The 27,725-nt window shown below is 48.8% G+C and overlaps 1 protein-coding gene across 1 annotated transcript in view; it reads right to left on the bottom strand.

Annotated features, from left to right (window-relative positions):
• The window catches only part of AKR1A1 (aldo-keto reductase family 1 member A1), a 556,422-nt gene that overhangs the window by 488,396 nt on the left and 40,301 nt on the right, over positions 1 to 27,725 (bottom strand). The window contains exon 2 of the mRNA XM_086953146.1: positions 2,357 to 2,446. Within this exon, the coding sequence (XP_086809272.1) occupies positions 2,357 to 2,437 (81 nt within the window). The 5' untranslated portion in view covers positions 2,438 to 2,446. The remainder of the gene's footprint in view (positions 1 to 2,356; positions 2,447 to 27,725) is intronic.

Below are 27,725 nucleotides of genomic sequence, written 5' to 3'. Positions count from 1 at the left end.
ACTTTATTAGCCTGTCACGCGTGTGGTGCCGTGAACACCGATGAAGGCTTGTAGCCGAAACGCGTCGGTTTGCTTTACATTAAAGAAGCCTGCTGAAAATGCCCCTCCAGAGTCCAGTTTTTCTTCCTGAAATATGAGGAATTTGAGCGTTATATATATATATATATCCCTCACACACTCTAGTAGTGGCATGCTTCATCATTGGGTTCGCCCTGACTCGTAAAGGTCAGGGTGGGCTCAACAGTGTTCCAGGGAGCTCTTACAAAGAATAATGACCAGGGGGCTTAAATAAAGATTACAAATCCATCAACTTGTCCAAGGTATCCCTTTATTGGTGGAGAAGATGGGGAAGGTTAAAAGTCATATATTAGTGGGTATTGAGGATTTAATGGTCCGGGGCTTACATCAGGGTAATATAATGATACCTCCCTGGGTTGTGCAGTGGACAATGTTATCCTCTACAAGCAACTAAGCAAGACGGGAGACGCAAAATGAAATAGGCGAAAAGCCGAGGTAGGACTCTTGAGGAAAGTGTGACTAAGGGACACCCACTCCCGTGATATATATCACCTTAACCCCAACAGGATAACTTGAGGGAAAGTATATCTATTGCCCCAGCATACACAATTTAGCATGCTCAACCGCTTGTTTATTGTATTGTATTGTATTGGCACTTGTATAGCGCATGGCTACCCGGGGGCATCCCAGCGCTGTAAACGTCGCTATGGCCGCAGATCTTTTAGGGGCAGAGCCAGGTCTATGTGACACATTAATCTGCCCTGGGGTCTCTATGTGCACACCCATCTGCACAGAATCCCTTTGTGAGACACTCACCTGCCCAGGGCCCCTGTGTGTACACTTAGCTGCCCAGGAGAGGCACTCACCTGCCATTTGTGTGGCATCCTCTGACTAAAGGCCCTGGGTGTGTGGCACGCGCCTGTCTAGTAGCCTTGTGTGTGGCACTCACCTGCACACACAGTCTCTGTGCACACTCACCTGCACACACGGTCTCTATGTGCACACCACTCACCTGCACACACGGTCTCTATGTGCACACCACTCACCTGCACATACGGTCTCCATGTGCACACCACTCACCTGCACATACGGTCTCCATGTGCACACCACTCACCTGAACACACGGTCTCCATGTGCACACCACTCACCTGCACACACAGTCTCTATGTGCACACTCACCTGCACACACGGTCTCTATGTGCACACTCACCTGCGCACACGGTCTCTATGTGCACACTCACCTGCGCACACGGTCTCTATGTGCACACTCACCTGCACACACGGTCTCTATGTGCACACCACTCACCTGCACACACGGTCACGGTCTCTATGTGCACACCACTCACCTGCACACACGGTCTCTATGTGCACACCACTCACCTGCACACACGGTCTCTATGTGCACACTCACCTGCGCACACGGTCTCTATGTGCACACCACTCACCTGCGCACACGGTCTCTATGTGCACACTCACCTGCGCACAAGGTCTCTATGTGCACACTCACCTGCACACACGGTCTCTATGTGCACACTCACCTGCACACACGGTCTCTATGTGCACACCACTCACCTGCACACATGGTCTCTATGTGCACACTCACCTGCACACACGGTCTCTATGTGCACACTCACCTGCGCACACGGTCTCTATGTGCACGCTCACCTGCACACACGGTCTCTATGTGCACACCACTCACCTGCACACACGGTCTCTATGTGCACACTCACCTGCACACGGTGTCTATGTGCACACCACTCACCTGCACACACGGTCTCTATGTGCACACTCACCTGCACACGGTGTCTATGTGCACACCACTCACCTGCACACACGGTCTCTATGTGCACACCACTCACCTGCACACATGGTCTCTATGTGCACAGTGCACACTCACCTGCGCACACGGTCTCTATGTGCACGCTCACCTGCACACACGGTCTCTATGTGCACACCCCTCACCTGCACACACGGTCTCTATGTGCACACCACTCACCTGCACACATGGTCTCTATGTGCACAGTGCACACTCACCTGTGCACACGGTCTCTATGTGCACGCTCACCTGCACACACGGTCTCTATGTGCACACCACTCACCTGCACACACGGTCTCTATGTGCACACTCAACCGCCCAGAGTCCCTGTGTGCACCTGCCCACGTGAGGCACTCACCTGCCCCGTAAGGCACTCGCCTGCCATATGTGTGGCATCCTCTGACTGGAGGCCGTGTGTGTGTGTGTCTCTGTCTGTCAGTCTGTCCGTCTGTCCGTCTGTCCGTCTGTCTGTCTGTCCGCCTGTCTGTCGAAGAGCCTTGCTTGCTTGCTTGTGGCACTCACCTGCCCGGGAGCGCTCTTCCAGGTGCCCAGTCCGATCAGCGGCATCTTCTGCCCGGTGTGCAGGGTTGCGCAGTCCGCCATGATGCCCACCTAGAGTCGAAGACAAGCACAGAGTCACCCGGCGCAGCAGCAACTCGTCCCCCAGGGCAGGAAACAGGAAGGATGAGGCTCGAAGCCTTCCCGGTCACCCCTGCTATCAGCCTTCCTATCCTCCCGAATCCAGCTCTGCAATACCACTTCCTGCCCACCTCCCACCCCTGCATGCTTTTCACCAGCCCACCCTCCCCACCCGCCCACCTGCTCTTCCCCGAGCCCTCTTTCTAAAGCACAGCTCAGTTCTGGGTAACTAGTTACCATGAGTGATCTCGGCACCAGGAGTAAGGAAGCTGGCCGGTTTTTGTATATACACTGAATTAACCACTAGTGATCAAAGAATACTCCCGTAAAGGGCCTTCCTTGTGGTATCTGCCTACGTCACAAGACTCCCACAATGGCATAGAAATAAAAAAAAACACTGTCTTCACACAGGAACCCTTGCATGTGCCCCCGTCTTTCTTGTCATGAAACACATTACAATGGGCCTTAGAATCCCAAGACACGTCACCTTTGCATATAATCCTCTATTACCCTCTTGGTTATCTCTGTTATACAGCTGTGGGTGACAGCACAGCACGTGGCACAAGACCCTGCACCCCCCCCCCACCCCCTGTCAAGAATGGATGTCTGCGCTTCCTGGGACCCTCGGGGGCTGATACAAGGCCCGCCCTGAACGCAGCGGATAGTCCCTAGGCTGGAACTCTCCCGCGTGGATCTCCTTGTGGCCCTTTACACTTGGTTCCCCAGCCCTGCGTGGCCTTAACTAGGACAAGCATTGGCAAAGCCAATAGGTCTTGCCTATGTAAGAGATATTGACCTTGCCAATTTGTTTTCGCCATGGTGCCCACCAGCATGGAGGCTGTTCATCATAGCTACTTTTAGTACAGTAAAGAAGAGTGGCGTGGAATGTCGTAAAGTGGAGTAGAGTGGAGTGTTATGGAGGAATATGTGAAATTTTTCCGCAAACAAATATCCCGCATACCATCACTCCGCAATTATTATTCCGCAAAGAGAAACACCCCGCAAATTATCACAACGCAAACTTTTACAACGACTATGCCTTTACCACGCATGCCATTACAACACAAAGGCATGCATGTTAAAGGTATGCTCATTGTAAAAGTTTTAAAGGTAAGTGTGAGTACCCTACCCTACCCTACACCCTAATGTAGTACCCCTGCACAACCCACCCTCGACACAGTCCTTTTCCTACAATAACACTACCCAGCAAAAAACCCCAACACTACCATAAACTACTTTTCTTCCCTACACAAACACTACAACACTACCTTAATACACTACCCCTACACAAGCCTACACTACACAAACACCACATCACTACCCTACACTATACAAACACTACCCAAAACCCTAACACACTACCCTACACTACAACAACTAGTGTCCTAGAGTGTCGTATAGTAGTGTGAACGGGGTGGAGTGGTATAGAGAGTTTTGAGAGGAGCAGAGTGTTGTAGAGTAGAGTGGTGAAAAGCAGAGTAGATTGTCGTAGAGTGGAGCGGTGTTGAGTAGTGTAAGAGGGTGGAATGGCATAGTGTCGAGAAGAGTGTTGCAGAGTCAAGTGGTGTAGAGGGAAGTGGCATAGAGTGGAGTGATAGGTCGTAGAATAAAGAGGAGTAGAGTGGCATAGAGAGAGTTGTGTAGAGCATCACAGAGTGGAGTAGTGTTGTAGAGTGGCATAGAGTGTTGTAGAATGGAGCCGAGTGTCATAGAATGGAGTATTATAGAGTGGAGTGGCCTAGAGTGAAGTGGTGTAAAGTACTGTTGGGGAAGAATTGATTGGAGTAGAGTGCACTGGCGTAAAATGCACTGGTTTTGAGTAAAGTGATGTACAGTGCATTGACATAGAGTGCAATGCAGTAGAGTGCAGAGGCGTAGAGTAGATTGTTTCAGAGTAGAGGAAGTGGCGGAGGGTGGAGTGGTTCAGGGTAGAGTGGAGAAGTGCAGGGCAGAGGTGTAGAGTAGAGTGGCGCAGACTGCAGTGGTGTACAGTGAGATGCAGTGGTGTGCAGTGGTGTAGAATAGATTAGAAGGGGTGTGGAGTGATGCAAAGTGTAGTGGCATATAGTGCAGTAGAGTGACGAAGAGTCGAGTGGTACAGAGTAGAGTGCAGTGGTGCAGAGTAGAGTGGTGCAGAGATCAGTGGCGTAGCATACAGTGGTGCAGAGTAGAATAAAAAGGAGTAGAGTGCAGTGACGTAGAGCACAATGGTGTAGAGTGGCGTAGAATGCAGTGGCATGGTCTGCAGTGGTTCAGAGTAGAGTGGTATGGAGTTCAGTGTTGGAGAGTGTAGTTTTGCAGAGTATAATGACATATAGCAGTGCACAGTAGAGCGGCGCAGAGTAGGTTGGTGCAAAGAATAGTGGCGTAGAGTACAGTGGTACAGAGTATAATAGAGTGGCGTAGAGTGTAGTGAGAGAGCGCGATAGTGAAGCATATAGTGGCGGAGAATGAAGTGGTGCAGAGTAGAGTGGCATTGAGATCAGTGGCCGAGAGTGCAGTCTTGCACAGTACAGTGGCGTAGAGTATACAGTGGCATGGAGTGGAGAGGTGCAGAGTAGAGTGGGTCAGATTACAGTGGTGCAGAGTAGACCAGAGTGGTGTAGTGTGCAGTAGTGTAGTATTGCAGAGTAGAGTATAGTGGCAAAGAGTGCAGTGGTGCAGAGTAGACCAGAGTGGTGTAGAGTAAAGTATAGTGGCAAAGAAAGAGTGCAGTGGTGCAGAGTAGTTGGCGTAGAGTACATTGGTACTCAGTAAAGTGGTGTTGAGTGCATTGGTGTAGAGTGCATTGGTTTAGAGTAGAAGGCAGTGGCGCTGAGTACAGTAGTGCAGAGCAGAGTTGTGCAGCGTAGTGTGCAGTGGCGTACGGTGGTGCACAGTGCAGTGGTGTAAGTACATTGTTTCAGAGTGGAGTGACGTGGCGTAGAATAGAGTGGTGCTGGGTAGAGAAGAGTGGCTTAAAGTAAGTGGAATGTTGCAGTGTGGAATAGAGCTGAGTGGAGTGCAGTGGCATAGAGTAGCTTGTTTCAGAGTAGAATGAAGTGGGTTAGACTGGCGTGGTGCAAGACAGAGTGCAGTGACATAGAGTAGTGGCGTAAAGTGCAGTGGTAAGGAGTGGAGTGACATAGAGTGGAGAGGCCTGGACTGGACTGGTGTATAGAGAAGCACGAAGAATGCAGTGATGCATAGTAGAGTGGGGTTGAGTTCACTGGGAATAGAGTGCAGTGGTATACAGTAGAGAGGTATACAGTAAAGTGGCGTAGAGTCTCACACCAGACATCAGCAGTGCTAAAGCGGGCCCTTGCGGTAGGCCCGATATTGTTTTAGTGGAACATATTTACCTATTCCATTGTTGACAACACAAACATCCACCAGAACACTTTTGACATAAGCAGGATGTTTAACCCCATCACTGCGGGGGTAATTCCCGCACGGCGCGGGTGGAGGGGGGCGGGGGAGGGGTGGTCCGCGGCGCCGCTGTGCTCATGACGAGCCCAGCTCGTCATGACTCACAGTGGAGCTGTGCTCTTGACGAGCTGGGCTCGTCACAGACCCGCCCACTGATTAATTCTCCCGCACAGGCGGGGAATTAACCACGCGTGGGAGGGCCGCGGCCGCTATGACGAGCTCAGCTCCACTGTGATTCATGATGAGCTGAGCTCGTCATGAGCACGGAAGGCGTTAAGGCCATTGAACAAAAAAATTATTGGGGTTCCGGACTCCTGCTTGTAGTTTTCAGGAAAGCAGCAATCTGTGTTCTCTAGGTTTTTATGACACAGTGCTACTGCACCTGTTGCACATATTGAGGATATTGCTAATTAAATGTAGTTGTGTAGACACCTGTTGACTTGCCAATGCGGGTTATTATTAGAAGGGTTTGGTACTTGGACTTGCTGACTGTAAACTGAAAGCTCGTTAGACGTTCACTAGAGGGTCATATTAAGCAAAAGCAACCAGCGCCTTGGTAGAAGAACCTCAACATGAACATTTATTTAGCACCGCCATAGAATGTCCGTGCACATCCTCCCGGCAGGCCTGTTTTACGGCTTAAGTAACAGCCTCTTAAATTGGAGCATAGGTGGGGCACGAGCGAGCTCCATGGGGACGAGCGCGCTCCATGGAAAGAGTAATCTGCATTCCTCTTGCTTTCCTATAAATGCTGTCACTTTCAAGTCACAGAAAGAAAAGTAAACACCGAGCTCCCTCAGACGGAGCCTGACATTTGACCTTTGTTCTAAAATGCACAGCAAATGGGACAAGATAAAAACCGGATATAAAGGGTTGTTTACATAAAGTGAGATCTCAGAAGGATAGAGTAAACGAGGTTTGGGCAACAGAAGGGACAGACTCAAGCTGGACAGCCTAATGCAAATAGAACCAGCAGAAAGAAAGCATGGAAATGTGAGTTACAAACCACAAAGCCAATGGTAAGCAATGGGCCTAATGCATTCCCAGGGAAGTTTTCTGAACGACTGCAAGATGTTTTCAGCAAACCAGGCAGCTGTGCTGTCTTGAAGGCTTCGACCTACAAAATGGAGGACCTTCCGAAAATTACTCCGGGACCTTCTTGTGGTCCCAGGAAACACTATCTACTCATCCTGGAGATGGTGGTTTATTGTCTAAGCTGCTGCATTTGAAGCAGGGATCTGGGTTCGAATCACAGCCTCAGCATTTGACTAAAAGTCGCATATTTCTGGCAAAATCCCTAAATCTACTCGTTCAAGAAAATGTAAATTTATGGAAAGTAGTAATTCAAATATACAAATGCACAATTCACTGATTTGCGGCTGCTAGCAGTTTATTAGCCCCCTGTCTGGGGTGTCTCTCCGAAGTGATCTACTGAAATCCTTGTAGCGATAACCTTCCCAGTGGAGGTCCTTTTGGTCAGACAAGACACATGCAAGAGTCAGAGCTGACAGCGCTCAAAGCTTGTATCTCAGGGTCTGAGGGAATTCCAGTGCTTTCTTGAGCTGGTGGTTGCAGTTGGCGCCCAACGGCACTGAGTTTTGTGGGACGGTACTTACTTTTCCTCAGCAAACTATGACCCACAGCAACCGAGACAAAAAAACACTAAAGCAGAAGAGGAGAAAGATGGAAAAACAGTGCCAAAGGTAGAAATCAGGAATGAAAAAGAACCTGAAGGAGTCCATAAAAGAGACTTAGTGATGGCTTAACCTCTTCTGTGCTGGTGACGAGCTCAGCTCGTCATGAGGCACAGTGCAGCTGCACTCATGACGAGCGAGCTCGTCACGGCCGCTGGAACGGTGCTCGCGGGGATAATTACCCCGCTGTGCTGAACGTTCTAAAAACGGGTGTGGTTGTGACGAGCTCTGCTTGTCATGAGTGCAGCTGCACTGTGCCTCCTGACGAGCCGAGCTCGTCACCAGCACAGCGGCGCCGCGAGCGACTCCTCCCCCCGCACAGCGAGGAGAAAACACCCCGCAGCGAAGGGGTTAAACAGGCATGAGGTGGAATTAAGACGACACAGCCTTGGAATTCGGCACCCTAACCTTTGACAGAACTGGCCATGAGTTTCTGAGCAAAACTTTGGGCCAAGCACTTATTGTTTAACAAATTACGCACTCTACTTCGAAGTCTGTTTTAGAGCACTGATTGCCTCAGTCTCTTCTACACCTGACTGAATTCTCAGATTTACATAACTTCATGAGACAATAATCCAGTCATTATGCACATTGCGTCATGCACCTGAACCAATCACTTATCAAGTAGAATTCACAAGCACGACCCAATCACGCATGGAATCACCACCTGGTGTCCAATCAATAGTCCCTCCTCAGTGTTTCTTACCCCAACCAGCTGGCATGTGGCTCAACATGGCACGTAACAAAATCCACTCGCAGTTTCTAGTACTGTGTAGGAACGAGGTTGCACTTTCATTTTGCCCTACAACAGCTTTGATGATTCACAGCCAGCCCCCAAGGTCCTCAAGATGGTGTCCAGGTGCCCACAGCTGCACAGGGAACCAGTTCCCTCACAATCACTCAAATAGTGGCTCACTCTTCTTTTCACCCTCCTGTCTTGTCAGAGCTTTCTGCTCACTCTTTCAATACATATCCCACCTTTCCGCTATCCCTTTCTTTATACCTCTGTCCACTCTGCCATTGCGTTCCTCTCCATCTCCCACCTTCTTTACGAACACCCTCCCATAAACCTCCAACTTTCGACTTGCCTTATACTAACTTGCTTTCCACATCCTCACATATTTCTAATAACCGTGTGACCCATTGCAAAATACGAGCATATTGGAGATAAAGGAGATACATCTTGGCAGGAGGGACACCCATAGAAACAAGCATTGAAAATGCAATAGGTCTCGCCTTTTATTAAGTTAAAGCCATTTGCTTTGCTATACAATACCATTAGCAAAGCAAATGGCTTTAACTTAATCAAAGGCGAGATCTATTGCATTTTCAATGCTTGTTATGTCGAGCGCCTCAATGCCGCCTCAGATTGTAGTTCTTACTAGGGTAATTAAGGCCCCTTGCATTCCATCTTAATATTAAGCGGCTTCCTTGAGTGGGTCCGTTGGCCATAACCTATCCTGTAAAATGGCATAAAAATGTACCCTCTCACTCTCCCTGCCAAACCTCCGCCCACATTCTGACCATGCGCAGTCTTTTCCAGCAACAAAAGTCCACAAAAACTACAAGAATTGTAATATTTAAAAAACACAGCATTCAATATTTTTCTTCTTTCGCTGACAGGATGCACTATCCCCGATGAAAGGGAACTATGCCTTAGTATGTGGAGTACCTGGAAGCTACCAAAGTTACTTTATTTTCATATGGCATCCACTCACCAAACACCCAAGTACTGAGCATAAAAGATGGTGCTTAGTTTTACCCACCTCATTGCTGTTCAAGTTATCATCCTCAGAACAGTGAGGGGGTGAATCATACAAAAAGGAATTTCAAACTGTTGTAAGCTGCCAATTTTCACCGTGTACTTGCAACTAGTCCCGCCCTTTTAGTAAAGAGCATATTGTATTCTGAGACTTTAAAGTTTCAGAAGATGTACATACATAGCATTGTAGGCTAATAATTCAGGACTAAGTGAAGGTATCGCAATTGACCTTGGGACTGATTGACCATATGACTTTGACATAACTGATGCACACAGATCTTTGCAATGGATGCATTAACCCATCAAGCTGCCTTGACAACAACGAGTAAGAAGAAAAAGAAACACTCCTCGGTCTGAAAATCAACAAGTCTCGATATCTTTAGATTTACCTACAGACTCACACTGTTCACTCCAAGGGTGACAAGAGGAATCTAGTCCTCAGCTTTTATGTAACCAATCAGCGCAGACTGCAGCCGGTGTTCTTACTGGATCACCTCAGTAGAACCAATTGTACCAAATATCTTATGACAATGTTTTTTTTTTTTAGAAAGGTCACCCTTTATGCAAAGTAGGAATTGCTATACCATATTTAGTTACACATTATAAATAGCACCGTGAACGTGCTTTACAATGGGAAGCCTTACGTGGGAGAAACATTCATTATACATATTTTTCCTCTAGGAATTGCGAAACATGTCGATGAAAAAAAATCATGCACTCCGCGATGTTATACATCTTTAAATACTTTTTTTATGCTATTTTACAATGTTACGTGTGATTCAATCTCATGAAAACATTGCGTTCCCGGCACTCTCTTTTAATACGGTTTTTAAAAATATAAATCTTTATCAGTAGCATCAGTAAATTAGTTAAAATAGAAACGACCCAAGATCAAAACGTCTACAAAGCACATGATAACAATATTCACGGACGCACAGTGCAGCAGGTGCAGTAGCACTAGGGCCCAGGGGTCTGAAGGCTCTAGTACATCCTAGTTGGTGTTTTCTTTCACTAACTAGTCTCTTCTGAAGATCTGACTGTACTATGGTCTCAACAGGGCGGCGACCTAGGCTACGAGGCTTTACTCCGACTTGAAGACACACAAGGCTCCGATAAGGTAGGTTGTGAACAGATACACCCATCGCTGCTTCCAAAAGTGAGCGCCGTTAAAAACAAGCATTGGCATAGCCAATAGGTCTCGCCTTTGGGACCTTATAAGTATTTAGTTATGCAGCACAATATCCTTGGTGCAACAACATCAACTGTTGCATGGCTAAACACTTATACTGATATGCACATGTTTTTAGGATGTCCAAAGTTACACTGGTTCTGGGGGTCGGTTATTGAAGGTATTAAAGCCATGTTCGGTTTAGATATACAGGTGAGCATAATGTTAGTATTTTTTGGAATTTTTTCGAATTATGATCTGTTTCCCCGAGATACAAGTAAGTTGTCTCTCTATCTAATTTTGCTTGCCCGTAGAGAAAATTGTAAACATTGGATTAGGAGCGACCCTCCAACATTTTTGGATTGGGTAAATTCGATTAAATATTCAGTAAAATTTGATAGGGCTACTTGGAAGAGGAAAAAAGATTTGCTTGCCATGTATGGGTTGGCTTGATAATTTGTGACGCTAGAAAACCATCAGTCCTATGATTATGCCTTTGCACAGTCTTACTTACCACTCAGGTCAGTTCCTGGGGCCATCCAGTAAGAAGATTTGAAATGACCATGTACGAAAGGCATGTGGAAAGTGCATCCATTAAGATCAGAGCCTCCCTGCTACGGGCGCTAATCACCGAACGGGGGCCCGCAGAGCGAACAAACTCTGGGTACATCTAATGGCTTATGAGGACCAAAAAAAAAGAACGAGTCTATGATAAAACTTCATTTATATATTCAAAAATATAATCATTATAGAAAGCAACATGTAATTAGTTAGATATTAAAAAATTAGCTCAAACAAGTAGTCAAATTCGTATTCTGCAAGAAGACTAAAATAAGGCCAGTCTCTGAAGGAAATCAAACCCAGGAGGAAGTATTAAACTAATAAACAGACTGATATAGAGTCTGCTCACTGAAAAGTTCCAAGAAAGCCTGGCTCATCTCCTAAATTCAGCAGACTTTATAAGGTTTCTGTAACAAAAGCCACTTGAATGTGCTACTTCTTATGATCTGACAGGGTTGTACTAGCAATGTTACTTGACATGGACCACTCAATATTCTAGTAAATAACATACTTTCAGAAACACCTACTGTGGCTGAGCTACTCATAACTAAATAAGGAAATGACATCAGGGTCGCTGTACAAACTTTTGCCCTATTCCACCTCAGCATCCTGCTTTTCATTACCTCCCACGCGTGTTTGGCTGTAGTGTACTGAATACAGCCTACACAAAGGTACAAAGAATTACATCCATATAATTACCGCCTTATCAGAGCTACAGTGTTGTCACGAAACGTATGCAACCAATTCAAGATCTGCTTTGTCATCTCGTAGGCTGTTACAGCCAAAATGCCACCCTACGTGGCTGAAACAAATCCGCTTTCTCAGACTGCATACCCATGTTCTGAAAGAACATCTCACCTCAGTTCATGTTCGTGGCATTTCTCCTATGCTTGAGAATGAAGCTGAAATTGCAGCTCTTCCAGGAATGTATCATCTGTCCTTATCTAGAGGACCTTATCTGCTAGACTACAACTGCTCTGAAGAGCCCGACGCTGCACGTAAATATGAATCGTTGCCTTTGCAAGTATATTGCTTCATTGCTCCCCAGATATTAATTAATCTTTTTTTTTTGTTAGTTTTCTTAGTTGTGTGAAGTATGCAGTTAACAGTTGGTGTCCTGGTGCTAGAGAGAAACCAGTAATTAACCCAGGTAACAAGTGCTTTAATGTTTGAACAACAATTTTTGTTCATTGTTTTCCAATGTCCAGGTTGTCCGAAATACTTCTCAGTTCGAGGAGAAAACAGTACCAGCCCTTTGGTGCCAAGAAGGCAGAGGACTGGGGTGTGGCCAGCAGCTAGCCAAGATGGCCGCATCTTGAGCAACCTCCGGTGGCTTGCAGCCTATTCCCCGTATATCTATACATTATTCAGTTTGCCGCACTGCCTTGCGGTGTAAAAGAAGCCTCATCGGTGCCCCAGAGCGATCATTTACCTAACAGATCTCTTACTCGGACCGCTTTGCGGAAAGTGTCTGGTGTAATCGTGGCCATATGATGCGGCCTAGTGAGAAGCAGATCGTCCTGCAGTGCGGTACCTGGTGTGCCGTTAAGTGTACCGAGCTGCCTCAGGGGGCTGTGTCACCAGCAGCCACGGAGGTGACTGTGTGGGGGCACGGAGATCGAGAGACCACCCAAAGCTGAGAGTGAGGAGGCGATACGGCTCTCTCCCTCGAAGTAGAGTGAACCGCAGTAAGTATGCAGCAGACTGCAGCCTGGGTTGACTGAGCCAAGTTCAGTCGAGGGCAGGAGCCGCAGTGAGATGCCAACTTGTCTGTGGAGGGGAGCGGCTGTTGCCAGAGACCCCGAGCAGCGATCCGGAGGCGGAGAATAAGCGGTGGTGCGGTCGGGGGCTGCCTTGGAGGTACCATTGCTCAGAGTGCTCGCTGCAAATCAATTCAAGGGGTACGCTCGGCCCTAGAGAATAAAATTGACATGGTCACTTCGGAAGTCACACTTATATATGCAGATCTCTGCACCATGGGTACCCGAGTCAAGGTCACTGAGGACTCTATAACTGAACTCCAGACCACCACTAAAACACTTAATTCACTTAAAGGAGCTATTACGGCCACCTTGGAGGCGAAACTTGAAGACTTTGAGGGTCACGCACGTAGGAACAATGTCAGAATCCTAGGGGTATCAAAGACAGCAGAGGGCCCGGCCACAGATCTCTTCATGAAAGATCTAATTGTGAAACAGCTTCAGCCATGTGGTCTCTCCAATTACTTCTCGGTGGAGCATGCCCATCGAGTCCCAGGGGGCCCGCCACAACCGGGGGTGCCTACGTGTACGATAGTGGTTTGGATCTTCAACTACAGAGACAGGGATGCAATATTGCAAACTGCTCGCTCTGCCCCTCCACTGAAATATGAAAATACCAAGGTCACATTTTTTTCAGACTTTGCAATTAAAGTTCAGCAGTTGAGACGTTCCTTCCTTGAGGTGAAGACGAGGCTACGTGAAAGAGAACTAAAATATGCAATGTTGTTCCCGGGCAAACTCAGGGTTGAGGAGGAGAAACAGATGTGGTTCTTTAGCTCATCTGAGGAAGCCTGGGACTGGCTAGATGGATGGCGGCAACCTGGGAACAGACGACCTAGTAACTACCATCATAAGAGAAGCAAGGAGAGACGGCGATAGGTGCTACAACAAAGCCAGAAGGCAGGAGATACCTTCCGACGTAATACCACTATCAGGATATTATATCCAGACCTGGCGGGAACCGAACGGGCTCTGGAACCCATACACGCCTTGGTAAAACTTACAGAAACTTGATCAGAGATAGCGGTCTTGGCCCCATGCAGGTCGAGTTGGCCCTCATACAATGGATCTGCTAGGGGATTAAGAGCCGGGCTGATGACTATTCCCCAGTTACTGAACCTGAGTTGTTGCTTTTGTGAAAAGATGCCAAGACAACCCAAGACTCTGTGGTGACCCGTTTGGACAGCTGCAGTGTGGTAAAAACGTTACATGCTTACCTTGGGGGACGTGGGGGGTGAACGACCTGATTGGGACATGCGCTCCTGTGTTTAGTCATGAGGGATGGGATACACAGGCGCTCTGCAATGTTGAGGTATGGGCAGTTTTGAGTCCATGCTGCAGGGAGGCAGGGAGGGGGGATGAGGGGGACTGTTATTTAAGTTGTGTTGCTGTTGGCTACATATGTTGACGACAGCAATATTGATTTATGGCAAGTGTTTCGGACAATTGGATAACATGGATTGGAATGTCTCCCAAGCAGACCGGATGGCATGTGTTGTGGGCTCCCCCGATTTTCTGCAAAATCCCACCATCTGACCAGGACAACCGACCTCCCTGTCTATATGTTACGACAGTGTAAATGCAAGATATTATGGGAACTACACAAGTTTTCTCCAGCTTTAGATTCCTCTCTTAGAATGTGAGGGGTTTAGGGGACAAAATTAAACGAGGGATAGTGCTACAACACCCAAAACAACACTCACCTGATATAGTCCTACTGTAAGAAACTCACCTGCAGGGAACGCCTATTGTGCGCTTAATAGATGGTGTTACAAGCTGGTAGAACATGCTAGCTACACTAGGTGCTCAAAAAGGGTGGGCATTATGCTGCGCAACTCCTTTAATTTACCAAATGAAATATTGCACATGACTCTCACTGGCGCTTTGTGGTGCTATCAGGACATTGGGAGGGAAGGCCGTTCCACATACTTTCCCTAAACTTCTCTATGAGCCACCATGTTGCGTCACTCAAAGATCTAGGCTCGCTCACTGTTTCTTTGTCACAGGGGGAGCTATTCATAGGGGGTGAGAACATGGTTGTTTGCCGGCAAGACTGAGAGACCTCTCTGGCAAGGTCTTGGTAGATTTTTTATCAGCAATGGGCCTCGTGGATGCTAGGAGGATGCACACTCCACTGGCCCACCAGTATACTTTTCATTCTGGTGCACACAGCAGTTTGTCGCGTCTTGATCACATGTTTGAGCTCGCAGGACGACTCCTGACATTCGGCAAGGTGTACCACCTCCCGAAGGGATCTCGGCTCATTCTTCCGCTCTGCGTAACTTATGGCAGAAGATTTGCATCCGGGAGTAATGTGATGCCACTTAGCCCATAGTATCTTAAGGTGCCGTTGATCTGAGCTGGCCTACAAGCAGCCCCTGCCCACTATTTTGAAGAGAATGAGAGCTCGGTTGAGTCAGCCAAGTCCTATGGGAAGCCTTTAAGATAGTAATAAGAGGTCAGGGAGTGTCATTTATTACGGGCCACAAATCAGAAAAAATTAAACTGACTGTGATAGAAGAATAGATCTGGGTATTAGAGTTGGAGCTGCTGTTGCCAGAAAACGAAGATGCACAGTACAGACTACAGGTCAACGAAAAACAAATACAGGAATATTTGCAAAGGAGGAAGCCAAGGCAAGACACAGGGCAACACTACACAGCTTATACGAGGTAGGGGATAGAGCAGGTAAACTTCTGCTGTGGTTAGACAAAAGGGAAGCAGCTTAGAGATGGGTATTTGAGACCACAGAGGAGGATGGCACACCAGATAGAGACAGACAGGGGGTGGCCAGTGCCTCCGCTACATACTATGAACAGCTATATACACCATTGTCACAAGCCACTGTAGATGAGGTGCGTGACTTTCTGGCCTCCTTAAACATTCCCTTGTTGGAGACAATCGTCAGACCTTATGGATAGTGAAGTGATCCAAGCCATTAGGTCGCTGAAGGCCGGGAAGGTTATGGGCACAAACGGCCTCCCAATCGAATTATATTACCAGCATCCAAGCCAGCCCCATATTTATTGAAGATGTATCCGGAGAGTCTCAAGATAGGAAATCTACCGGTAAATCAGAGACTCACCAATATTGTAGAAATACTTAAAACTGGTAAACTGCCGTAGAGTTGTGCGTCTTATAGACCGATCTTACTTTTAAATGCTGAGGTCAAGATATTAGCAAAAGTGTGGACTACCCAATTAGTTCCAGTGTTGCATAAGTTGATCAATCGGGATTCATGCCAATCAATCAATCAATCAATCAATCAATGCATTTATATAGCGCACTACTCACCCGGGGGGTCTCAAGGCGCTTGGGCAGGGGGGGTCTGCTACTGCTCGAACAGCCAGGTCTTGAGCTGCCTCCTGAAGGCAAGGTGGTCTTGGGTCAGGCGGAGGTGGGTCGGGAGGGAGTTCCAAGTCTTGGCGGCCAGGTAGGAGAAGGACCTTCCTCCTGTGGTGGCTCTTCGGATGCGGAGGACAGCGGCGAGGGCGTGGGTGGTCGATCGAAGCTGGCGTGTGGGAGTGTAGAAGTTGAGGCGGTTGTTGAGGTATCTTGGGCCTTGGTTGTGTAGGGCTTTGTGTGCGTGGGTGAGGAGACGGAAGGTGATTCTCTTGTTGACCGGGAGCCAGTGCAGGTCTCTCAGGTGTCCGGAGATGTGGCTGTGTCGGGGGATGTCGAAGATGAGTCTCGCTGAGGCGTTCTGGATCCGCTGGAGTCTCTTCTGGAATTTGGCAGTGGTTCCGGCGTAGAGGGAGTTGCCGTAGTCCAGGCGGCGGGTGACGAGGGCCTGGGTGACCGTCTTCCTGGTCTCGGTGGGGATCCACCGGAAGATCTTACGTAGCATGCGCAGGATGTTGAAGCACGACGAGGAGACGGCGTTGACTTGTCTGGTCATGGAGAGGGAGGAGTCCAGGATGAAGCCCAGGTTGCGTGCGTGGTCTGTTGGTTTGGGTGTGCTGCCCAGGGCGGGGGGCCACCAGGAGTCATCCCAGGCGCAGGGTGAAGAGCCCAGGATGAGGACTTCCGTCTTGTCTGAGTTCAGTTTCAGGCGGCTGTTCATCATCCACTCGCCTACGTCTGTCATCCCTTCGTGTAGGTTGGCTCTGGCGGTGGCGGGGTCGTTGGTGAGGGAGAGGATCAGCTGGGTGTCGTCGGCGTAAGAGATGATGTTGAGGTTGTGCTGGCGTGCAATGGCCGCAAGGGGGCCGATGTAGATATTGAAGAGGGTGGGGCTGAGCGAGGAGCCTTGAGGAACGCCGCAGATGACTTTGGTGGCTTCTGATCTGAATGGGGGAGGCGAACTCTCTGTGTCCTTCCGGCGAGGAAGTAGATGATCCATTCTAGTGCCTTCTCTTGGATTCCGACGTTGCTGAGGCGCTGCACTAGGGTGCGGTGGCAGACAGTGTCGAATGCCGCTGAGAGGTCCAGGAGGATGAGGGCCGCAGTTTCCCCGTTGTCGAGCAGGGCTCGGATGTCATTGGTGGCTGCGATGAGGGCGGTCTCGGTGCTGTGGTTGACCCGGAAGCCGGACTGCGAGATGTCAAGGGATCCGTTCGTCTCGAGGAAGGCTGCCAGCTGCTTGTTGATGGTCTTCTCGATGACTTTGGCCGGAAACGGGAGGAGCGAGATGGGGCGGTAGTTTTTGAGTTCGGTGGGGTCCGCTGATGGTTTCTTCAGTAGGGCGCCGAGTTCGGCGTGCTTCCAGCTCTCCGGGAAGGTAGCGGTGTCGAAGGAGGTGTTGATGATGTCCCGCAGGTGGGGTGCGATGACAGCGTCGGCCTTGTTGAAGACGTGGTGAAGGCAGGGGTGGATGGAGCTCATCGTGCGTCAGGTTTCTTCGGTGTTGATTGGGGTCAGGTAGGAATACCGCGCTCAACTTGAGATGGCTTCGCAGAGTGTTGGGGAGGGCAGACCACATTCAAGAGGAAGCGGTGGTAGTGTCTTTCGATGCTAGAATGGCTTTTAAAATGATAGAATGGCCCTGCCTGTTTGCTGTCCTTGAGAGACATGGGTTCGGCCCAAAATTCTTAGCTTGGATTCTGCTCTTATACACACACCGCTCCGCGCAAGTAACAGTAAATGGTGGACACTCAGTGGTTTTCAAATTACAGAGGGGCACGAGGCAAGGTTGCCCCTCTCTCCACTGATCTTTGCCTTAGTATTAGAGCTGCTGGCGGTTTGGATACACGGGGATCCATTTATTAGGACATTGAGATGGTCCGAGAACAGGGAAGATAGGATTTACCTCTAAGCAGATGACATCCTTCTTTATGTGAAGAACCCTTATTCTACACTGCAAAGGATACTCCATATTTTTGCCATGTATCAGAATTACTTGTTATACCATAAATTGGGAGAAATCGCAGATTGATATCCTTCGTGGGCTGAGAGTGAAGCTCCCCCGGTCATGTACAGCAAAATTTGTGACTGAAGGATTTCAATACTTAGGTATATACGTAACCAGAGATCCAGTGGTTATTTCAAGAGCGTAATTTAGAACCTGCCCCCTGCAACAACATTGTGAAGATGTACAGCGTTGAAGGGCACTACCCCTGTCATTGCTGGGAAAGGCTTCCCTATATAAAATGATGATGTTACCCCGCTTTTTGTATGTTCTACAAAATACAACATGCCTATATACTTACAAGCGGTAGATGCGCTAGTGCGAACTCTGCTTTGGGACAAGGGGACCCAACGGTTAGTGCTACTAAAACTGGCAAGAAGCTGGTATTATTGAGGGATTGCTCTCCGGTACTTCAGTATTTTTATTGTGCAGCGCAACTCATAGTGGTTAATCATTGGGTCCACCTCGCAAGACCGCACCAGCATATAGGATGGACAGACATAATATGCAAACCAGGGCATACCTCAGAGCCCTCTATGGGGGAAAACACGAAATGCCAAAAGTCACCCTGACCTCTGTGACCATGAGAATATGGCATATAGCGACGGCGGCACTGGGGTGGCGGGATAAGATCACACGAGCTACTCCGAGGTGGGACTCAAAACTGTTGGATCTATTAACGCATCACCAGGCTTTGATAAATGGGACCTTATTGGTATTTCGAAGATGGGCGACTTATGGGCTGACAGGGACTTAAGACCCTTTGTTGACCTTCAGAGGGACCATGACCTGGCATTGACGGAAACTTTCCGATATCTCCAGATACAACATGCATTACAGAAAGCCATTCCAAAGAAGACAGATCTTCAAGACTCCTCCCCACGGAAGATAGGTTGTTAGATGACGACCTACTGAGGAAGGCCCTATCCCTGACGTATCACAAGATACTAAACAACTCCTCTGACGTGTTGGAGAAATTATGTGATAAATGGAAGAAAGACCTAGGGCAATAGGGTGACGAGTGGTTAGAGGCGCTGGCGTCTCCCAGGGAAGTGGCTATAAGGTCCCATTTCAGATTAGTCCAGCTGAAAATATTACATAGGACATATTAATGTTAATAATATAGATATTTATAAAGCGCGAACAGCTACCTCAAACAGAGGTATCCCAGCACTATAGCAGTTGGCAGCAAAGCGAGATGAAAAGAAAAGGCTAAAGAGATATAACCAAGGCTAAAGAGTCAGGTCTTTAGGGACTTTCTGAACATTGGCTCTGATTCGATTTGGTGGATATTGTTCGGCAGGGAATTCCAGAGCTTGGTTGCCACCACTGTAAAGGATCTGCCCCCTAAGCGAGCTTTAACAAAGCGAGGTGTGTAAAGCAGGTTATGAGAGTTGGACCTTAGTGAGCGGTTTTGTTGTTAGTGGCACAGCTGGTGTTTCAGGTAACTTGGGCATTTGCCATGTATTGTCCGAAAAGCCAAAGTTAAAGCCTTAAACTTAATCATTCTTGCTACCAGCAGCCAGTGAAGCTGTTTTATATGCGGAGAGATGTGATGACGAAAAGGCACACGTCTAATCAATCTTGCAGCCGAGTTCTGTACCATCTGCAGTCTTCTGACTAGGTAAGCGGGCAGACCCAGGTATAGGCAGTTAGCATAGTCCAGCCTAGATGTCACTGTGGCATGGACAATGACTCTGCGACAGTCCTCCGGCAGTAGATGTAAAAATGTCCTCAGGCTTCTTAATTAACTGAAGCATGAGGCTGTCACCTGCCGAACTTGAGCTGTGAAAGAGAGATCTACTTCCCATTTCACTCCCAAGTTTTTTGCCATAGTTGCTGGAGTGGGTGGCTGGCCCATTTCAGCTGGCCACCAAATACCAGCTGCCGGTGGCAGAGCCTTGCCGAAGAACATCACGCCTGTCTTCTCTGCATTAAGTTTAAGTTTATTGTTGTTCATACACTGGGTGATGTCTCTCAGGCATCCCTTAAATCTTGTGAAGGAATCCACAGACTCGTCTTTAAAGGAAAAAGCCAGCTGGGTGTCGTCGGCATAAGATATTGCCTTTACTCCCCAGTTAGCTATGAGTGATAAAAGAGGGGGCATAAATACATTAAAAAGAAGTGGGCTCAAAGCCGACCCCTGTGGTACCCCACACCATAGTTGTTTGGGTTCCGACTGGTGGGGTTGCAGGGCGACCTGCTGCATACGATTTTTAAGGAAAGAATTCAGCCAGGTGAGTACCACCCCACCAATTCTAATTGCTTGGAGTCTCTGTACCACATCGTCAACCACCAAATCCTACACCAAAGGTGACGGTGGAAGATTTGTTCCTAAAGTGGATTGGATCCTACCTATCAGAGAGATATCAAGCAATCTCCCTCTCACCTTTTTAATCAAATTTTAAAGAAACATTGCAAGGAGTGTCACAGAGCTCTGTATTATGCCCCATTCTATACAATGCATACCTACCCCCCCTACACTGATTAAGTCATTTGGGTTATATTTAATTAACTATGCGGATGACACCCAATTAATAATATCACTGGATAAAGATGACCCTAACCAGCTGGATGAATTCCATGCAGGTGTAATAGAGATGGCAAACTGGCTTAATAATAACTCACTAAAATGTAATGGAAGCAAAACAGAGTTCCTATGCTGCTCCCCCACCAAGGTACCAGGCCAACTTCCAAATAATTTTTGGCAATGGACGAAAGAGACGAATCTGATTACAGCCCACTCAGTGCGAAACTTAGGAGTAAAGATCGATACTAAACTTTCTATGGTTGCTCAGGTCAATAGGACACTGGCCACTTGCCATGGACTCAGGTGAAATTTGAGAAAGATTGTACCTCTACTTTAACAGATAGCAAGAAAGTTGGTTGCACAAAGCGTAATATTAAGCATGATTGGTTACTGTAATGCCCTCCTACTGGGAATTCCGGACAATCTGCTTAAAAGACTACATAGAATACAGGTGATGGCGGCCAAACTAGCATTCAATATATAAAGGTTTGACCCTGAAAAACATACCCTAAAAGAACTCCACTGGCTACCAATAAAGGAAAGAGGTATCTTTAAGGCGAGGTGCATAGTTCACAAAGCCTTAAATGCCAAAGGGCGGAAACTCCTACAGGACAAATTAATTCACTACAAACTCGCAAGGAAGCTGAGATCTGCCTCTGCTAATCTTGTTTGTGTACCCAGGTTTAAAAAAACAGGGTAGGAGGGAAAGCTTTCTAAGTTAAGGTAGTTATGGAACAAGCTGCCCACACCCCTCAGACCTGACGAAAATCTACTCAGCTTTAGGAGGAGCCTAAAAACTTGGCATTTTCCAGAATAAATAATGTCAGAATCTGCCTCCAAGTAAATGGAGCTATACTGTTCACCAGGCGTGCAACCCCTATTGGGCTCATGGGGCTTCAGCCCGCCCCCCGCCCCCGTTGTGTGTGTCAGCCCGGGAGGAGACATCTTTGCGGGCTGGCGAGCATCTAATTGCAGCCGCACCCGAGTACTTAACAGGTCTTTAAAAGACCATTTACTTGTAAATTATGCTTTTGTTATGTGTTCACCCCTTCCTACAGCCACTGTGTCTATGGTTGGAAGAATTAGCACCCCCCCCCCCACCCCGAAATATTTTTCAGAACCCCCACCCCCCCACACCCCCCCCCGCCCCCGAAATTTGGCTCTAGTTGCCTGCCTGCTGGTCACCACTAACCTAGGATATTTTTTGCAGTTCTCTAGTGGGGCCAGGAAGCCTGCCAGGTGAACGCTGCACTTTATAAATGACTAATAATAATAATAATAATAATAATAATAATAATAATAATAATAATCAAAGAGGTGCTGTGCTTCCACTGAACTTGTGTATAGGTGCTGTGCCTCCACTGAACTCCTCATCCACTGACCTCGTCGTGTAAAGGTGCTGTGCTTCCACTGAACTCCTTGTGTACAGGTCCTGTGCTTCCACTGAACGTGTGTATAGGTGCTGTGCCTCCACTGAACTCCTCATCCACTCACCTCGTCGTGTAAAGGTGCTGTGCTTCCACTGAACTCCTCGTGTAAATGTGCTGTGCTTCCACTGAACGTGTGTTCTGGTGCTGTGCCTCCACTGAACTCGTCATCCACTGAACTTGTCGTGTAAAGGTGCTGTGCTTCCACTGAACTCCTCGTGTAAAGGTGCAGTGCTTCCACTGAACTCCTCATTTACAGGTGCTGTGCCCCCACTGAACTCCTCATCCACTGACCTCCTCACGTAAAGGTGCTGCGCTTCCATTGAACTCCTCATTTACAGGTGCTGTGCCCCCACTGCACTCCTCCTCCACTGACCTCCTCACGTAAAGGTGCTGCGCTTCCACTGAACTCCTCGTGTACAGGGGCTGTGCCTCCATTGAACTCCTCATCCACTGAGCTCCTCGTGTAAAGGTTCTGCGCTTCCACTGAACTCCTCGTGTACAGGTCATGTGCCTCCATTGAACTCCTCATCCACTGAGCTCCTCGTGTAAAAAGTGCTGTGCTTCCACTGAACTCCTTGTGTAAAGGTGCTGTGCTTCCACTGAACTCCTCATTTACAGGTGCTGTGCCCCCACTGAACTCCTCATCCACTGACCTCCTCGTGTAAAGCTTCAGTGCTTCCATTGACCTCCTCATTTACAGGTGCTGTGCCCCCACTGAACTCCTCATCCACTGACCTCCTCGTATAAAGGTGCAGTGCTCCCACTGAACTCCTCATTTACAGGTGCTGTGCCTCCACTGAACTCCTCATTCACTGAACTCCTCGTGTTAAGGCGCAGTGCTTCCACTGAACTCCTCATTTACAGGTGCTGTGCCCCCACTGAACTCCTAATCCACTGACCTCCTCGCGTAAAGGTGCTGCGCTTCCACTGAACTCCTCGTGTACAGGTGCTGTGCCTCCATTGAACCCCTCATCCACTGAGCTCCTCGTGTAAAGGTGCTGTGCTTCCACTGCACTCCTCGTATACAGGTGCTGTGCCTCCATTGAACTCCTCACCCACTGAGCTCCTCGTGTAAGGGTGTTGTGCTTCCCTAACTTCTTGTGTAAATGTGCTGTGCTTCCACTGAACGTGTGTTCAGGTGCTGTGCCTCCACTGAACTCGTCATCCACTGAACTCCTCATTCACTGAACTCCTTGTGTAAAGGTGCAGTGCTTCCACTGAACTCCTCGAGTAAAGGTGCTGTGCTTCCACTGAACTCCTCATGTACGGGTGCTGTGCCTCCACTGAACTCCTCATCCACTGACCTCCTCATGTAAAGGTGCTGTGCTTCCACTGAACTCTTCATGTACGGGTGCGGTGCCTCCACTGAACTCCTCATCCACTGAACTCCTCATGTAAAGGTGCTGGGCCTCCACTGACCTCCTCATCCACTGAACTCCTTGTGTAAAGTTGCTGTGCTTCCACTGAACTGCTCGTGTAACGGTGCTGTTCCTCCACTGAATTCCTCATCCACTGAACTTCTTGTGTAAAGGTGCTGTGCTTCCACTGAACTCTACATGTGCAGGTGCTGTGCCTCCATTGAACTCCTCATCCACTGACCTCCTTGTGTAAAGGTGTTGTGTTTCCACTGAACTTGTGTACAGGTGCTGTGCCTTCAGTGAAATCCTCATCCACTGAACTCCTCGTGTAAAGGTGCTGTGCTTCCACTGAACTCCTCATCCACTGACCTCCTCGTGTAAAGGTGCTGTGCTTCCACTGAGCTCCTCATGTACGGGTGCTGTGCCTCCACTGAACTCCTCATCCACTGAACTCCTCATGTACCGGTGCTGTGCCTCCACTGAACTCCTCATCCACTGACCTCCTCATGTAAAGGTGCTGTGCTTCCACTGAACTCCTCGAGTAAAAGTGCTGTGCTTCCACTGAACTCCTCGTGTAATGGTGCTGTGCCTCCACTGAACTCCTCATCCACTGACCTCCTCGTGTAAAGGTGCTGTTCTTCCACTGAGCTCCTCATGTACGGGTGCTGTGCCTCCACTGAACTCCTCATCCACTGAACTCCTCATGTACCGGTGCTGTGCCTCCACTGAATTCCTCATCCACTGAACTTCTTGTGTAAAGGTGCTGTGCTTCCACTGAACTCTACATGTGCAGGTGCTGTGCCTCCATTGAACTCCTCATCCACTGACCTCCTTGTGTAAAGGTGTTGTGTTTCCACTGAACTCGTGTACAGGTGCTGTGCCTTCAGTGAAAACAAAACAGGTGATGGACCGAATGTGGATCAATGTCACACATTCATCCCAGTCCAAAGATCTGGGCCCAAATCCATCGTTTTTTTGCACTCCACACCACCCCGGGTTAGACAATGGCGATATGCAAATCAGCTCTGACCCTGTGCCCCATGGGAACAGTCCAGTTCGAACTACAAAAGCCATGTCCTTCCCAGAACGGAATCAAGCATCCGAGGACCGGACCGGTTTCGAGGTAACACCTCTCATCAGCCCGGCTAGCTTGACTCCAGTGGTGTGGAGTGCCTGGGACCCACGTCTGGGCATCCCCAGCGCACAATCCTCATCCACTGAACTCCTCGTGTAATGATGCTGTGCCTCCACTGAACTCCTCATCCACTGACCTCCTCGTGTAAAGGTGCTGTGCTTCCACTGAGCTCCTCATGTACGGGTGCTGTGCCTCCACTGAACTCCTCATCCACTGAACTCCTCATGTACCGGTGCTGTGCCTCCACTGAACTCCTCATCCACTGACCTCCTCGTGTAAAGGTGCTGTGCTTCCACTGAACTCCTCGTGTAAATGTGCTGTGCTTCCACTGAACGTGTGTTCTGGTGCTGTGCCTCCACTGAACTCGTCATCCACTGAACTTGTCGTGTAAAGGTGCTGTGCTTCCACTGAACTCCTCGTGTAAAGGTGCAGTGCTTCCACTGAACTCCTCATTTACAGGTGCTGTGCCCCCACTGAACTCCTCATCCACTGACCTCCTCACGTAAAGGCGCTGTGCTTCCATTGAACTCCTCATTTACAGGTGCTGTGCCCCCACTGCACTTCTCCTCCACTGACCTCCTCACGTAAAGGTGCTGCGCTTCCACTGAACTCCTCGTGTACAGGGGCTGTGCCTCCATTGAACTCCTCATCCACTGAGCTCCTCGTGTAAAGGTTCTGCGCTTCCACTGAACTCCTCGTGTACAGGTCATGTGCCTCCATTGAACTCCTCATCCACTGAGCTCCTCGTGTAAAAAGTGCTGTGCTTCCACTGAACTCCTTGTGTAAAGGTGCTGTGCTTCCACTGAACTCCTCATTTACAGGTGCTGTGCCCCCACTGAACTCCTCATCCACTGACCTCCTCGTGTAAAGCTTCAGTGCTTCCACTGAACTCCTCATTTACAGGTGCTGTGCCCCCACTGAACTCCTCGTCCACTGACCTCCTCGTATAAAGGTGCAGTGCTCCCACTGAACTCCTCATTTACAGGTGCTGTGCCTCCACTGAACTCCTCATTCACTGAACTCCTCGTGTTAAGGCGCAGTGCTTTCACTGAACTCCTCATTTACAGGTGCTGTGCCCCCACTGAACTCCTAATCCACTGACCTCCTCGCGTAAAGGTGCTGCGCTTCCACTGAACTCCTCGTGTACAGGTGCTTTGCCTCCATTGAACTCCTCATCCACTGAGCTCCTCGTGTAAAGGTGCTGTGCTTCCACTGCACTCCTCGTATACAGGTGCTGTGCCTCCATTGAACTCCTCACCCACTGAGCTCCTCGTGTAAGGGTGTTGTGCTTCCCTAACTTCTTGTGTAAATGTGCTGTGCTTCCACTGAACGTGTGTTCAGGTGCTGTGCCTCCACTGAACTCGTCATCCACTGAACTCCTCATTCACTGAACTCCTTGTGTAAAGGTGCAGTGCTTCCACTGAGTTCCTCGAGTAAAGGTGCTGTGCTTCCACTGAACTCCTCATGTACGGGTGCTGTGCCTTCACTGAACTCCTCATCCACTGAACTCCTCGTATAAAGGTGCTGTGCTTCTACTGAACTCCTCGAGTAAAGGTGCTGTGCTTCCACTGAACTCCTCATGTACGGGTGCTGTGCCTCCACTGAACTCCTCATCCACTGACCTCCTCATGTAAAGGTGCTGTGCTTCCACTGAACTCTTCATGTACGGGTGCGGTGCCTCCACTGAACTCCTCATCCACTGAACTCCTCATGTAAAGGTGCTGGGCCTCCACTGACCTCCTCATCCACTGAACTCCTTGTGTAAAGTTGCTGTGCTTCCACTGAACTGCTCGTGTAACGGTGCTGTTCCTCCACTGAATTCCTCATCCACTGAACTTCTTGTGTAAAGGTGCTGTGCTTCCACTGAACTCTACATGTGCAGGTGCTGTGCCTCCATTGAACTCCTCATCCACTGACCTCCTTGTGTAAAGGTGTTGTGTTTCCACTGAACTTGTGTACAGGTGCTGTGCCTTCAGTGAAATCCTCATCCACTGAACTCCTCGTGTAAAGGTGCTGTGCTTCCACTGAACTCCTCATCCACTGACCTCCTCGTGTAAAGGTGCTGTGCTTCCACTGAGCTCCTCATGTACGGGTGCTGTGCCTCCACTGAACTCCTCATCCACTGAACTCCTCATGTACCGGTGCTGTGCCTCCACTGAACTCCTCATCCACTGACCTCCTCGTGTAAAGGTGCTGTGCTTCCACTGAACTCCTCGAGTAAAAGTGCTGTGCTTCCACTGAACTCCTCGTGTAATGGTGCTGTGCCTCCACTGAACTCCTCATCCACTGACCTCCTCGTGTAAAGGTGCTGTTCTTCCACTGAGCTCCTCATGTACGGGTGCTGTGCCTCCACTGAACTCCTCATCCACTGAACTCCTCATGTACCGGTGCTGTGCCTCCACTGAATTCCTCATCCACTGAACTTCTTGTGTAAAGGTGCTGTGCTTCCACTGAACTCTACATGTGCAGGTGCTGTGCCTCCATTGAACTCCTCATCCACTGACCTCCTTGTGTAAAGGTGTTGTGTTTCCACTGAACTCGTGTACAGGTGCTGTGCCTTCAGTGAAAACAAAACAGGTGATGGACCGAATGTGGATCAATGTCACACATTCATCCCAGTCCAAAGATCTGGGCCCAAATCCATCGTTTTTTTGCACTCCACACCACCCCGGGTTAGACAATGGCGATATGCAAATCAGCTCTGACCCTGTGCCCCATGGGAACAGTCCAGTTCGAACTACAAAAGCCATGTCCTTCCCAGAACGTAATCAAGCATCCGAGGACCGGACCGGTTTCGAGGTAACACCTCTCATCAGCCCGGCTAGCTTGACTCCAGTGGTGTGGAGTGCCTGGGACCCACGTCTGGGCATCCCCAGCGCACAATCCTCATCCACTGAACTCCTTGTGTAATGGTGCTGTGCCTCCACTGAACTCCTCATCCACTGACCTCCTCGTGTAAAGGTGCTGTGCTTCCACTGAGCCCCTCATGTACGGGTGCTGTGCCTCCACTGAACTCCTCATCCACTGAACTCCTCATGTACCGGTGCTGTGCCTCCACTGAACTCCTCATCCACTGACCTCCTCGTGTAAAGGTGCTGT

This window comes from Lissotriton vulgaris, chromosome 1_2 (assembly GCF_964263255.1).
Source record: "Lissotriton vulgaris chromosome 1_2, aLisVul1.2, whole genome shotgun sequence".
NCBI classification, from domain to species: domain Eukaryota; kingdom Metazoa; phylum Chordata; class Amphibia; order Caudata; family Salamandridae; genus Lissotriton; species Lissotriton vulgaris.
This window is presented reverse-complemented; position numbering and strand designations above follow the sequence as displayed.